The sequence below is a fragment of the Carlito syrichta genome, unplaced genomic scaffold (genome assembly GCF_000164805.1).
Source record: "Carlito syrichta isolate Samal-C Ts95f unplaced genomic scaffold, Tarsius_syrichta-2.0.1 Scaffold84695, whole genome shotgun sequence".
NCBI classification, from domain to species: Eukaryota; Metazoa; Chordata; class Mammalia; order Primates; family Tarsiidae; genus Carlito; species Carlito syrichta.
In genome coordinates, this window is record NW_007028791.1 from 256,472 (window position 1) to 271,949 (window position 15,478).

Genomic DNA, 15,478 nt, shown 5'->3' on the forward strand with positions numbered 1-15,478 from the left:
ATGATGGCGCCCACCCAACCTTAATAAATATAGATGTTTAATGTATATAAATATATCATGTACATGTATGTATTCCCTAACCCCATTCATTGAAAGGGTCTGGGAACAGTGACACCTCAGTACCAGTGAGCATACCTAATACCATGGCTCCCTGGAGAAATGACTGGTCCTTTGGGTCTGGGATAGGGAAAGTTCAAGATGAGCCTAGGACATATTAGCATATCAGAAAGCAAGGAAGTAACCAAAAAATAATGAGACCATGTTTAAAAGATACAGAAGGCCGGACTCGGTGGCTTAGCCTATAATCCCAGCACTTTGGGAGGCCGAGGCAAGTGGATTGCCTGAGCCTGCGGGTTCAAGACCTGCTCAGACAACTTGGCGAGACCTCGTCTCTACAATAAATCAAAAATTAGCCAGGCGTGGTAGCACGTGCCTGTAGCTCCAGCTATTTGGAAGGCTTAGGCAGAAGGATCACCAGAGCCCAGCAGATCGAGGCTGTGGTGGCCTTGAGCATGCCACTGCACTCCAGTCTGGGCGACAGAGTGAGACTCCAACTCAAAAAAAAAAAAAGATACAGAAGCCAGCTTAACAAGGTTTCTGCTACTCAAATATGAGACCATTTGAACATCAAAATAAATGATAGATTGTAACATTAAATGAAGTAGAAATCTGCAAGATTAAAAGAATAAAGAAAAGTATTATGAGAAACAGGATACCTATATAGATTCAAAGTACCTTCTCCCTTCTCTTTTTTTGGGTTAGGGTCTCAGTCTGTTGCCCAGGCTGGAGTACAGTGGTACAATCATGGCTAACTGCAGCCTTGACCTTCTAGGCTCAGGCAATCTTCCACCTCAGTCTTCTGAGTCCCTGGAACAACAGGCACGTGCCGCTATACCTGGCTAATTAAAACATTTTTTTTGTAGAGGTGAGGTCTTGCTGTGTTGCCTAGGCTGGTCTCGAATTCCTAAGCTTAATTCCAAAGTGCTGGGATTACAGGCATGAGCTACTACGTCCAGCCTCAAAGTATTCTTACAAAATGCTTATTAATTACCAAGGAGAAAAGGGAAACTTTACCATGGAGAAACCTCGCAGACACAGGCATTAATCAAGTAACCAAAGTGAATACTATCAGTAACAGAACCATTCAAAAAAATCATGTACCACCTTATAGGATACAAAATACAAATGTTACTTCTGTGATATTCCTGCCCGGAGGTGTTTAGCCCAAATCTGATAATAGGAAATATCAGAAAAACTCGAACTGAAGGACATTCAAGAGTCCTGTATCTCACTTATTGCAGGGGATTGGTTCTAGGACCCCTTATATAAAGTTGATGTAATTTTTGTATCTAACCTACAGATGTCCTCCCATATAATTTAAATAGTCTCTAGATTACTTATACTTAATACAGTGTAAATGCTGTGTAAGAGGTTAAATTGTGTACTATTTTTTATTGTTGCATTGTCATATTTTTAACTTCTCCCCAAATATTTTCAATATGTGGTTGAAGTATCTCAATTGGTTGATTTAATCTATGGATGTAGAACCTACAGACAGAACAAGACAACTGTATATCAAAATAGTCAAAGTTATGACTTTACCTTTTACCTGAGGAAACTAAAAAAAGGAACAAGTTGAACCCAAAATAAGCAGAAGAAAGGGAATAATAAGGATCAAAGCAGAAATCAGTTGAATAAAAAACTGAAAAATAATAGAGAAAGTCAGTGAAACCAAAAACTAGTACTTCAAGAAGATCAATAAAATTAATACATTTTCTGTAGCTAGACTGATCAGGAAAAAAAGAGATAGAAGATAAATTTCCAGTATGAAGAATAAGAGGTGACAATCGCTGTACATTTGATGGAGATTTAAAGGACAATTGGGAAATATGAATAATTTTATGTCAGTAAGTTTGACAACTTGGGCTGACTGTGGTAGCTCTTGACTGTAATCCCAGCCAGTAGTTTGAGACCTGCCTAGCAACATAGCAAGACCCCATCCTTACAAAATTGAAAAAATTAACTAGGTGTAGTGTTTTGCACTTGGAGTCCCAGCTACTCGGTAGGCTGAGACAGAAGGTCACCTGAGCCCAGGAGGCTAAGGCTGTGATAAGCCTTGATCATGCCACTCACTGCCCTCCAGCCTGAGCAACGAAGTGAGACTGACTCAAAAAAAAAAAAAGAGTTTGACATCTTGGATAAAATGAAAAACTCCTTGAAAGATGCCAATGATCAAAACTCACTTTTGACACATAGGATATTTTGGGGACATTTGAATGAAACTTAAATGGGGTTTGGGATTTTGACGATTGTCATGTATCAGTATTGCATGGCCTGATTTAATGGTTGTATTTTGATTCTTTAGGAAAATATTGTTTATAGGAAATATACACTCAAGTATTTAGGGATGGTAGGGTATCAGGTTGGCAATTTATTTTCAGTTCATTCACTTGAAAAGTTATTGAACTCTACTTGCAATTTCTTTGGTAGGTTTAATATCATTTCAAATAAAAACATTTTTAAACAACTTAACTCATACCTGAGTACCCCAGGCATATATTTAAACAGGAAAGTTTCTTTTCTTTTACAGCTGAAAGGAAGCCTCCTTTATTTAATATGAATGCAATGAGTGCCTTATATCACATAGCCCAAAATGAATCCCCTACACTACAGTCTAATGAATGGTGAGTATTGCTAAGAGATGTATTGCTCAACATTATATAAATGAAATGCTTTTTCATAGTGTTATCATAGTGATGTAATTTCAATTAGGTAAAATATATTACCTGAGGAGATATTAAAATAGGTTTATTTTATCCTTTTTAGTATTATATTTGTCATTTATCATGTTTCCATCTTATAGCATATATGTAATTCAGTTCAGAAAAAAGGATAGATGATGTCTCCTGGGTGCACAGAGTATTCATTTTTACAAAAATTTATATTTTACTTTTCCTTTAAATTTAGGAATACATATAATCCTAATTATATAATAAATGGCATTTTTAGGCGTTAATATTTTAGTACTAAAATACACAGTTTGTTACAACCTGTAGTGATATTTGATTGAGGAGTGGCTTATAATTTATACAGTATAAAAATATAGGTGGAATGATTTGACATTATCAAAATTAGCAGGTAATTAAAAATTTTGGGATTATTCTAATTATATTTGTTATTCAGATGTCTCTGATATTCTTTCTAGTACCTACCTGATTTGATAAAATTAAGTTCATGTAAAGATGTTTATGGAAGGCCGGGCACAGTGGCTCAAGCCTGTAATCCCAGCACTTTGGGAGGCCCAGGTAGAGGATTGCCTGAGTTCACAGGTTACAGACCAGCCTGGGCAACTTGGTGAGACCTCATCTCTACAATAAATAAAAAAATTAGCTGGGCATGGTAGCGCACGCCTGTAGTCCAGCTATTTGGAAGGCTGTGGCAGATGGATCACCTGAGCCCAGCAGGTCGATGCTGGGGTGGCCATGAGCTTGCCACTGCACTCCAGCCTGGGTGCCAGAGTGAGATTCCAACTAAAAAAAAAAGATGTTTATGGAGAACAGGTGGACAATTTTAGAAAATTAGGATTTTTATCAGTGGTGGAAAATTGTAGTAGAAAACCAATTCCTGAAGTGTACCTAGCATTTGAAAAATTTTAGGGAATATTCAGATATATAATAAATATTTTAAATTTTATAGATGTATAAATTGGGGTACTTAATTATTTAAAGATTACATAATTAAGGCACATTCATAAGTCTTTGCTACATATATAGATATATATAGAAATAATCTTTTGGCACAGAATTTAGTATTATGGTATATTTTTTGTTTGTTTTATGCTACTGTAAACAGAATACCTGAGATGGGTAATTTGTAAAGAACAGAGATTTTATTTCTCATAGTTTTACAGGCTGGGAGTCTAAGATCAAGGCTCTGTCATGTTAGGGCCTGTGCTTCCAAGATGGTACCTAGAACTCTGCATCCTTTGGAGGAAAGAAGCATTGTGTTCAGATGGCAGAAGAACAGGAGAAAACAAACCCACTCCCACATGCCCTTTTTATAGTGGCATTAAATCCATCCATGAGGGCAGAGCCTTCATGACCTAAAAATGCTATCCACCAGGCCCACCTCCTAGCAGTGTTGCATTAAGGATTACATTTCAACATGGGTTTTGGAGAGGACACAAACAATCAGAACATGGCATGGTGCATGTAAATAATAACTATATCAAACACAGACTATCTTTACACTGTGTTTAAGACTTTGGGGGAATGCCAGATCATCGCTGCCATTGCCTTGCTATACTCTGGTGTGGCCACGTGCTCTTTGAGCTATGGCTGTTGCCATGTTTCCTGACTTTGGCCTCCTCCCCTACCTTGGGGAGGTGAAACTCCTCTTTCTCTCTCTCTCAGTCTAATTTACTTTCTAAATAAACTATACTTTCTAATCTAAAAAAAAAAAAAAGACTTTGGGGATTTATAAAAGTATTTTTGCCTACAAGGAAATTGGAGACAAACATTGAATGGAGTAATTATTATTTACTGCCTTACTTACTCACTGAACTCTTGTCTAGCACTATATAATAATATGTTACAAATTTCTAATGTTTTAAAAAATATCTTAATTGGTTTACTAGGTTAATGGAAATCTTATCCATTTGTCCAGGGCACCAAATACTCAGGTATAAAAATGCTCTGTCCAGAGCAGATAGAGTGATGTTCTGAAACATGCTATATAGGAGATGATCCAAGGGACAAATAAGAAAGAGGTGTCTTAGAGAAAAGGAAAAGAAAAAAAAAAAAAAAGGGACAGGAATGTTATCTTGAATTTGAACTATAAATAAATAAATAACAAGTAGATAGGCTTCTCTCATTTTGTGGGAGCAAGACTTTCAAATACTCTGTGCAAGTTTATCTTTGGAAAATGGTAAAGATTCATTGATTGCTTTCAATAGGTTTTCATAGACTTGTATGAAAGTATGTAGTCTCTACATTTTTTTTATCATTGCCTTTTATTCCCCTCTCCCACCAATAGGCATATACCTTGATTTGTGGATGTGTCTTTAAAGGAAATAGCAATATGTTCACTTGATACTTTCCTTTACAATAGGTCTGATTATTTTCGCAACTTTGTAGATTCTTGCCTCCAGAAAATCCCTCAAGATCGTCCTACATCAGAGGAACTTTTAAAGGTCAGTTGTGTTATACTCTAAATCTGTTTTTAATCCAATAAGTGATTTTAAAAATATGTTTCATTATTCTTTAATTCTGAATCAAGATTAAAGTATGCTCTACTAGTTTTTACTAAAATACTAGTTTTGTATACTGTTTTCTCTGAGAACTTTTCTTAGGTACTAAGTTTTTAAATTTTTCTCACAGTTGAATAGCTGTTCTACCATGTTTAAATAGAATATATAGTTAAATACTCAGAATATTACCAAGTGGATACATATATGAATTTATGAATTATATTCATGAGTTAAAAGTCCAAATTTTAATGCATGTGGGACTATGTCTTATTTAAAAGTTGGTAAAACATAGATTAACTTTGGATTTTATTTTTATATATTTATCTGTCTAATATTAACATAACATGAAATAAAGAGAAATGACATGATATACTTACATAATGTGTGGGAGAAAAGAAACTTAAAATGGATATAAGACTTTTATTTCCTTTTTTAAAAGTGTATTTTTCTAACTTAGCAGTGAAAATATTTTTAAAATCATGTAAGTTCTATTCAGTGTTCAACATGCTTGGTTGCCTAATTTCTTATTTTTTTTTTTTGCATGGGACTTTCATGCGCGTTAAGTAAGGTCATATGTGTAAAACTTGCTATTGCCTAATATCATTTGAGGGTTGGCCATCTTATTAATAGCAGTAATGGTATTGTTGAATTTGGTATATTTTTAAAAACATCTAGTTTAGTCAATAATAAGTAGAATTTGACTATCTCTTTGGGACTCTAAAGAATCTTTTATCTTTCACTGTAAGATTTAAGGAGACTATATTTACATTAATGTTTTGGAATTTCGAAGTTCAATTTATTTTCATTGGCACATGCCAATTAAATTAAAGCTTTAAGAAATTGAAAGGATAGCTGGGCGCAGTGGCTCAAGCCTGTAATCCCAGTATTTTGGGAGGCTGAGACGAGGGGATTGCCTAAGGTCAGGGATTTGAGAACAGCCGTGGCAACTTGGTGAGACCTCGTCTCTACAATAAATGAAAAAATAAGCTGGGCGTGGGAGCGCGCACCTGTAGTTCCAGCTATTTGGAAGTCTGAGGCTGAAGGATCACCTGAGCCCAGCAGGTGGAAACTGTGGTGGCCTTGAGTGTGCCACTGCCCTCCAGCCTGGGTGACAGAGTGAGACTCCAACTCAAAAAAAAGGAAGAAAAAAGAAAGAAATTGAAAGGATCATATATATTTAATAGTATTATTTGCAGCCACAGTATATAGAAAAGCAATATAAAGTTTCAGTAATGCTTGAGGGAAGCGGTAAGCTTGCTTATCATTTCAGAAATGAAAGCCTGAATAAATAGGCACTCATGATAGTAACAAAAGCTTTACTATAGCTAGAAACTGTGTTAGTAAAAAATAACCAAGATTTATATGTAAAAAACTATGAAACTTAGAAATATGAATTTTTTTTTAATTTGGATAAGGAGACTTAATATTGTAAACAATGGGACACACCAAGCTAAGGGAAAAGGAAGAATGTGACTGGCTTCTTACACTTGCCTAACATAGGCGAAAGAAGGCTTTCTGACTTACAGTAATAACGTGGCCCGCTAGAGTCAGGTATTTAGTGATTAGATCCCAAGTCTGAATGTAGTATTTGTTTGCCTGGTCCATAGTGTGGAATGTCAGTGCCCTATTTGAAATGATAGGAACTAGCTATCAAGAACTTCTTATCTTTTGGCCTAACTCATTTCTACCACTGCCCATCATAAAGAAAAAAAATTAAAGCAAAAAATAATTCTTTTAAAAAATTGGAGTCTCACTCCATTGCCCAGACTGGAATGCAGTGGCACACTCATGGCCACCCCAGTGTCTGCCCGCTGGGCTCCGGTGATCCTTCTGTCTCAGCCTTCCAAGTAGCCAGAACTACAGGCATGCACTACCATGCCTGGCTAATTTTTTGATTTATTCTAGAGACGAGGTCTTGCCAAGTTGCCTGGGCTGGTCTCGAACCTGCGGGCTTAGGCAATCCACTCACCTTGTCCTCCCAAAGTGCTGAGATTACAAGCTGAGCCACCGAGCCTGGCCAAAAAGTGTTTTTTAATGTGTGAAGCTATTCATGTCAGAATCAAATTTGAGTAATGGTTAAATAATTTTGACACAGACATCTGATGAAATATTCTGTAGATATTATGTTTAAGAATATGAAATAAAAATACTTTATAACAGTGAGAGTAGAATAAAATATTGTATAGATAGTTGCAACTCTTTGCATAGGGAAGAAATAAATTTGAACTAACAAGGTAAAAGTATTCTAAGATTTCAAGGACATCTCACAGAACTCAAGGAAGTGCTGAATATGTCTTTCTGGAATTTATGTGCTAATTATGTATCTACAAAACAAATTTCTATGCATAGAAAATTTCTGAAAAGAAGTATATCAAAAGTAACATTGATAATCCTAATGGTGGAATTGTTCTTTCTACATTTCGGTATTTGATAACGATTAAACTTTATTAAGTGCTAGTGATAAAAATCAGAAATAATATAATGGCTTTAATTCACTGTTAGTATTTTATGAAGAATATTGTTCATGTATGTAAAGGAACCCATAATACCTGAGTTTCTTATTTACCTCCAGTAAATACATTCCTGTTGAAATCTAATATAACCCAGAACCAAACATGCCTTTTGCATTAAAGCATCAGTTCTTAAAACATGTAAACATTTATTGAGAATTCTTAGTTTTTAGACCTTTTAATTATTTCAACTCTCCATTTTTAGTTGGCTACCAAAAATATTATGTTCTAAGTTTTTATAAAGTATAAGAATAGTTGTGTATGCATAGAGTGTGTGTGTGTGTGTGTGTGTGTGTGTGTGTGTGTGTATGATTGGTAAATATAGGAAGTGAGAAGTTTCATAGATAGCTATAAATTATATGCTTTATCTTTCATAAGCTCTAGAGTCTGAGAAAGGGGGTACACTGGCACTAATTGAAAAAACAAGTTTCTACCTGACTTTTACCTTCTTCCCTATCTAGCACATGTTTGTTCTTCGGGAGCGCCCGGAAACAGTGTTAATAGATCTCATTCAAAGGACAAAAGATGCAGTAAGAGAGCTGGACAATCTGCAGTATCGAAAGATGAAGAAACTCCTTTTCCAGGAGGCACATAATGGACCAGCAGTGGAAGCACAGGAAGAAGAAGAGGTAATACCCAAGAAATGACTCAAATATTGAGTTCCCTTTACTGATTTTTTTTTTCTTATGCAACTTGCCCTGTCAAGAATTTACCTTTTATATCAGTGGTTTCCAGGTTGTGTTTTCTTAACACTGGTCTATAAAATCCCAGGTAGGAAGAAAGCTCTTTCATTATGTTAGATTGTTTGCCCTGAGTCTTTATGGTGCACATTGACATAGTGAAGGTTCTGAGAAAACTTTTTACTAAAGAAACCTGTTCAACTTTATTTAATCTAGTCCCCCTCAGGTTGTTTTTTTTTTTTTAGCCACAGATCCCTTTTTTGACAGGTTGTCCACTTCTTTGGGACATGCTTTTAAGAGTTCTTGAAATTGCAGACTCTGAAAGTTGACTGTACTCACTCAGAAGTCCTTAGAAAGCCATCCAAGCATTTTGCCTTGTCACCAAGGAAACTTTATTTCTGAATACTCATTTTACAAATTTTTAAAGAAGAGTCTACTTATAAAAGACTTTAATAAAGAATAACAACTAAAAGGGATTTCACAGTATTTTTTTTTAAGAGAAAGAGTTTGTATTAACTATGATACTTTTTTAGAAATGGACAGAAATGAACCCCATGAGATATAGAAGTGGTTTTCAGAAAGCAATTTAGAGAAAATATGCTTTGAAAATCACCTAAAACTGATCAACTAACTTTGTAAAAAGACAATTACCTGGTTTTGGATTATTTACTTGTTGTTTATTTTTGTTTGTTTTTCTATAAACTAACGGTAAGCTTCCAGTCTTGGCAAATAAAGGATATTTCTCACAACAGTCTTGGCAAATAAAGGATATTTCTCACAACAGACTTTTAACTTTCTAATGATTGTGTGCCAAGTGGTGTGCTAGATGCTTATAATCAAGAATTCAGAGCCGGCCAGAGTGGCTCCCACCTGTAATCCCAGCACTCTGGAGGCAAAGAAAAGAGGATTGCTTGAACCTGGGAGTTTGAGACCAGTGTAGGCAACATAACAAGACCTTCTCTCTACAAAAAGTAATTTTTAAAAAATTAGCTGGGCATCGTGGCACATGCCTATAGTCCCAGGGACTCAGAAGGCTGAGGTGGAAGGATTGATTGCCTGAGCCCAGGAGGTCGAGGCTGTAGTGAACCTTTGCATGCCAGTGCACTTTATCCTGGGTGAGAGAGTGAGACAAACTGAAATAAAAAAAAAATTCAGATGAGATACATATATTTGAACCTAATGTTCTTATGCTCTTTTCCCTTAGGAACAAGATCATGGTGTTGGCAGAACAGGAACAGTGAATAGTGTTGGAAGTAATCAGTCCATTCCCAGTATGTCCATCAGTGCCAGCAGCCAAAGCAGTAGTGTTAACAGTCTTCCAGATGCCTCAGATGATAAGAGTGAGCTAGACATGATGGAGGGAGACCACACAGTGATGTCTAACAGTTCTGTTATCCATTTAAAACCTGTGAGTATTTGGATTTCAGTGAAAACTTCAACTTTGATAAATAATTGTCTTCATCTGATTAATTTAAGAGAAGATTTTTCTTTGAAGTTTCAGAAGTTTGGACCTTTTTAAAAAAACATTAGTTTTGTTAATTCCTAATCTGTTATCACCATTTGGAAAACGAATGTTTTGAGAATACAAAAAAAACCAAACTGTTTTAAAATCTTAGAGAAACAGAAATACTGCATATTATACGATATTACTTATACAGAAAATAAAATTTAAAAATAAGACAGCTTCAGGCCGGGTTCGGTGGCTCATCCTATAATCCCAGCACTTTGGGATGCCGAAGCAAGTGGATTGCCTGAGCCTGTGGGTTCAAGAACAGCTTGGGCAACTTGGCAGTACCTCGTCTCTACAATGAATAAAAAATTAGGTGGGTGTGATATAGCACGTACCTGTAGTTCTGGCTACTTGGAAGGCTAAGGCGGAAGGCTCACCAGAGCCCAGCAGGTTGATGCTGGGGTGACCATGAGTGTGCCACAGCACTCCATCCTGGGTGACAGAGTGAGACTCCAACTCAAAAAAAAAAATAGGACAGATTCACATGAAATTCATGGTAATGGTTGCCTTTCCGGAGTAAGAGAAAGGGTTGGGATGGGTGATGATCAAAAGTGACTTTTTGGCTGAGCATGGTGGCTCATGTCTGTGATCCCAGCACTTTGGGAGGCCAAGATGAGAGAACTGCCTGAGCCCAGGGGTTTGAGACCAGCCTGGGCAATTGGCAAGACCTTGTCTCTACAATAAATAAAAAAAATTAGCCAGGCATGGTGGCATACTCCTATAGTCCCAGCTACTCAAGAGACTGAGGTGGAAGGATCGCCTGAGCCCAGCAGGTTGAGGCTGTGGTGGCTATGAGTATGTCGCTGCACTCTAGTCTGGGTGACAAGACCTCATCTCTACAGCAAACTTTTAAAAAATTAGGCAGGCATGGTGACATGTACCTATATAGTCCAAGTTTCTTGGGAGACTGAGATGGGACGATTGCCTGAGTCCAGGAGGTTGAGCTGTGGTGAACTGTGATCACTCCAGCCTGGGTGACAGAGTGAGACCCAGACTCAAAAAAAAAAAAAATGTTACTCATGTGTTATCCATAATGTTTATATCTTAAAAATAAAACTAGGTGACCGGGCTTGGTGGCTCAGCCTGTAATCCCAGCACTTTGGGAGGCTGAGGTCAGTGGATTGCCTGAGCCCGTGGGTTCAAGACCCATCTGGGCAACTTGGCGAGATCTCATCTCTACAATAAAAAAAAAAAATCAGCCGGGCATGATAGCACAAGCCTGTAATTCCAGCTACTTGGAAGGCTGAGGCAGAAGGATCGTCAGAGCCCAGCAGGTCGAGGCTATGGTGGCTGCAAGTGTGCCACTGTACTCTAGTCGGGGTGACAGAGTGAGACTCCAACTGAAAAAAAAAAAATAGGTATAATTGTGAGAAATTATAAATTCTGGGCTGAGGTATGTGTGTTTGCTACATTATTCTTTGAGTTTTTTTAGTATTACAACATTTTAAATTTTCTAAAAAATATTGGAAATTCAGGTAACTCATTTCTTTTTTTTTTTGAGTTGGAGTCTTACTTGGTCCCCCAGACTGGAGTGCAGTGGCCGCTTCCGGCCACTGCAGCCTCGTCCTGCTGGGCTCCGGTGATCCTTTGGCCTCAGCCTTCCGAGTAGCTGGAATTACAGGCATGCGCTACCATGCCCGGCTGATTTTTTGATTTATTGTAGAGATGAGGTCTCGCTGCCCAGGCGGGTCTCGAACCCGCGGGCTCAGGCAATCCACTCACCTCAGCCTCCCAAAGGCGCGGGATTACAGGCTGAGCCACTGAGCCCGGCTCAAGTAACTCATTTTAACTGTTAATAGGAATGCTTTATTTTTAACTTAACAGCTTGCAGTATTATCTAAAAGTTCGTAGGCACAATAGCTAAAAGGTGGAAACAACCCAAATGTCCATCAGTAGATGAATGTATAAACAAATGTGTTATATACATCCAAAGGAATATTATTCAGCTCTAAAAAGGAATGAAGTTGCAAAAGGAACATGCTACAATATGGATGAATATCAAAAGCATACTAAATGACACAAAAGGACAAATATTATGTATATAATTTAACATATATGAAATAGCTAAAATAGGCAAATTCATAGAAACAAAGTAGGTTAGAGGTTACCAGAGATTGGTTAGAGGACAAAATAGGGAATTTTTGCTAATGGATGCTGAGTTTCTATTTAGAGTAATGAAAAACTTTTGGATGTAGTGGTGATGGTTACATAACATTGAGACTGTAATTAATGCCACTTAAAATGATTAAAATGGCAAACATTTTTGTTATATATATATATAACAAAATATATATATTTTGTTATATATATATATTTCACCACACACATAAGTTATTAGGAATGATTTGGCTAAGTAGTAATTTAATTCAGGGCAAAATCCTATTTAATTTTTAAATATCTCAGTCAGTGGAATAAATCATGAAAAAAGATTATTCTTACAATTAGTTGGTTGCTACAACTGATTTCCTCTACATTTAATGAGCTGAATTCAAGGGAAGATATCACTTCTTGTTTTACAGCTATCTTTTGATCTTTTATTTGGCCAGATGGCAGAAGTATTATAAACATAGTTTTACGTATATTGCTTCTAAAACTCAAAAGCCTTTTAGAAATTTTTTGTCATTCATATTTAAAATACTGGCTGCGTGTTTCATCATCATTGCTTTTCAGCTTTCGAGTTTGCATATAATGGGTAGGATATAAATCTAGCTATGTGCTTTTCCTTATCCTGAACTTGTATATTATTTTATACATTGTGGAAATAATTTCTCCTAATAATAATTATGTTAAAAATAAAATTTAGCATTCCTATTTTTGGTCTTGCTTTTTTTTTTTTGAGTTGGAGTCTCACTCTGTCACCCAGACTGGAGTGCAGTGGCCGCTCCCAGCCACCGCAGCCTCGACATGCTGGGCTCCGGTGATCCTTCCGCCTCAGCCTTCCAAGTAGCTGGAACTACAGGCGCGCGCTACCACGCCCAGCTCATTTTTTGATTTATTGTAGAGATGAGGTCTCGCCAAGTTGCCCAGGCGGGTCTCGAACCTGCGGGCTCAGGCAATCTACTCACCTCAGCCTCCCAAAGGCGCAGGATTACAGGCTGAGCCACCAAACCCAGCTCTGGTCTTGCTTTTTAACATTATGTGTCTTTGAGATTTATTGATCAAGTTTTCTTTAATTCTCTTGAAGGTTCACACAAACTCTATTTGTTCACCTTATATGATATTGTCTCTTTTTTTCCATAGGAGGAAGAAAATTATAGAGAAGAGGGAGATCCTAGAACAAGAGCATCAGATCCACAATCTCCACCCCAAGTGTCTCGTCACAAATCACACTATCGTAATCGAGAACACTTTGCTACTATACGAACAGCATCACTGGTATGTACTTCCTCAAATTAGAGAGGAAGATATTTTTCATGTAGGACCTTGGCACTATAAAATGAAGTATAACTGTATCTTATTTTTTTGTGTTTGGGTTTTATTTTGCAAATATTTAAGTCATCCAACATTTAAGTGCCTATTATGAGAAAGATATGCAAAGCACTCTGAGAAGTATTAAACTAATAATGTTTTCAAGATATGTACACAAATAACTAATATGTTAGCATATGTTAAATGCTTAAGATAGCTGTGAAGTACTAAACAGGAATTCAGATAACTTTTGATTAGAAGTGTAACGGGAATATCTATGAGGGTTTATAATTGGTAGGTTTTAGGCACAGGGGAGAGAAGTATTTCCATGTAAGACTTGACAATATGGAAATATATTGTGTGAGGCTAATCAGAAAGAGGAATATTTGGAAATGGCAGGTAATACAATTTTGTGTGCTCCAAATGTCATTCTGATTTTCCAGGTACCATAAATCAGGTTTTTCCTACTCTTCTGCAACGTATAAATAACATTTTGTTGAACAGAGCAAGTGACAAAGATTGCTGAATTTTTCATGACTATTTTGATAAATATATAGAGAGAGGTCAGCACAGGAAAACCTCTTGGTGACTTGGCATATATTAAATGTTTCCTAAGCAAATGTTGTAGCTCAAGATTTTGGCTTCTACAAACTAATTAAGAGCACTTTTAAGCTATGGTATATTGAATCAAAAACCTGGAAAAGATAAATATCCTTACATCTAGTAATTCCATTGATTTCACATAAAATATTCAAAGCATATGTAGATTTTTATACAAATAACTATAGCTGTGTTATTCAATATAAGCACTATGTACTATAACTCAATCTACCTCCTTCTTCCCTGAATTTTTTTCATACAATAAAATGCATAGATCTTTGGTATTTCATTTGAAGGCAAAGAGTCTTTACAATTGTACATACTTGCATTAACTGTCACCTAACACTAGATACAGTCTTCCCTCGGGATCTGTGGGGACTTGGTTCCAGGACCTCCCCACAACCCATAGATCCCCAAATTCATAGATGCTCAAGTCCCTTATACAAAATGGCACAATATTTGCATATAACATATGCACATTAGCTGGGTGCAGTGACTCACACCTGTAATCCCAGCACTTTGGGAGGCAGAGGCAAGGGGTTGCTTGAGCCCAGGAGTTTGAGACCAGCCTGAGCAACTTGACGGGACCTCGTCTCTACAATAAATCAAAAAATTAGCTGGGCATGGTGGCATGCACCTGTAGATCCAGCTACTCGGAAGGCTGAGGTGGAAGGATCACCTGAGCCCAGCCTGTTGAGGCTGTGGTGGCCATGAGCGTGCCACTTTACTCCAGCCTGGGTGACAGAGTGAGACTCCAACTCAAAACAACAACAGCAACAACAAAATTCTCCCATATACTTTAGATCATCCCTAAATTACTTATAATGCTTAATAACAATGTAAAGGCTAAGTAAATAGTTATTATACTATATTGATTGCTATCAAAAAGCTGGAAATAAGTGTTGGCGAGGAAATTAAAGAAATTAGAATCTTTGTGCTGCATTGTTGGTGGGAATGAAAAACGGTATAGCTGCTATGGAACACATTATGGCAGTTCCTACAAAAATAGAAAATAGAATATACCATGTGAATTCAGGAATTCCATTTCTGGGTATATACCCAAAAGAATTGAAAGCAGAGTTCTCAAAGAGATATGTGTATACCCTTGTTAAAAGTAGCATTATTCACAATAGCTAAACCTTGGAAGCAGCCTATGTGTCCACCATTGAATGAATGGATAAGTAAAATGTGGTCTATACTTACAGTGGAATATTATTCAGCCTTTAAAAGTAATGAAATGGGCTGGACTTAGTGGCTCAGCCTGTAATCTTAGCACTTTGGGAGGCCGAGGCGAGGGCATTGCAGGAGCCCACGGGTTTGAGCCAGCCCGGGCAACTTGGCGAGCCCTCGTCTCTACAATAAATCAAAAATAAGCCAGACGTTGTAGCGCGCACCCGTAGTTCTGCCTACTTGTAAGGCTGAGGCAGAAGAATCGCCAGAGCCCAGCAGGTTGACGCTGGGGTGGCCGTGAGTATGCCACTGCACTCCAGCCTGGGTGATGGAGTGAAACTCCAACTCAAAA

The 15,478-nt window shown here is 37.2% G+C and overlaps 1 protein-coding gene across 3 annotated transcripts in view; it reads left to right on the forward strand.

Annotated features, from left to right (window-relative positions):
• TAOK1 (TAO kinase 1) overlaps positions 1 to 15,478 on the forward strand; it is an 88,869-nt gene that overhangs the window by 40,715 nt on the left and 32,676 nt on the right. For 2 of the 3 annotated variants that reach the window (XM_008056608.2, XM_021711601.1), the window contains exons 8-12: positions 2,591 to 2,684; positions 5,110 to 5,191; positions 8,220 to 8,387; positions 9,643 to 9,846; positions 13,189 to 13,323. In XM_008056608.2, the coding sequence (XP_008054799.1) occupies positions 2,591 to 2,684; positions 5,110 to 5,191; positions 8,220 to 8,387; positions 9,643 to 9,846; positions 13,189 to 13,323 (683 nt within the window). The remainder of the gene's footprint in view (positions 1 to 2,590; positions 2,685 to 5,109; positions 5,192 to 8,219; positions 8,388 to 9,642; positions 9,847 to 13,188; positions 13,324 to 15,478) is intronic. The other variant, XM_021711599.1, reaches the window with a different exon arrangement.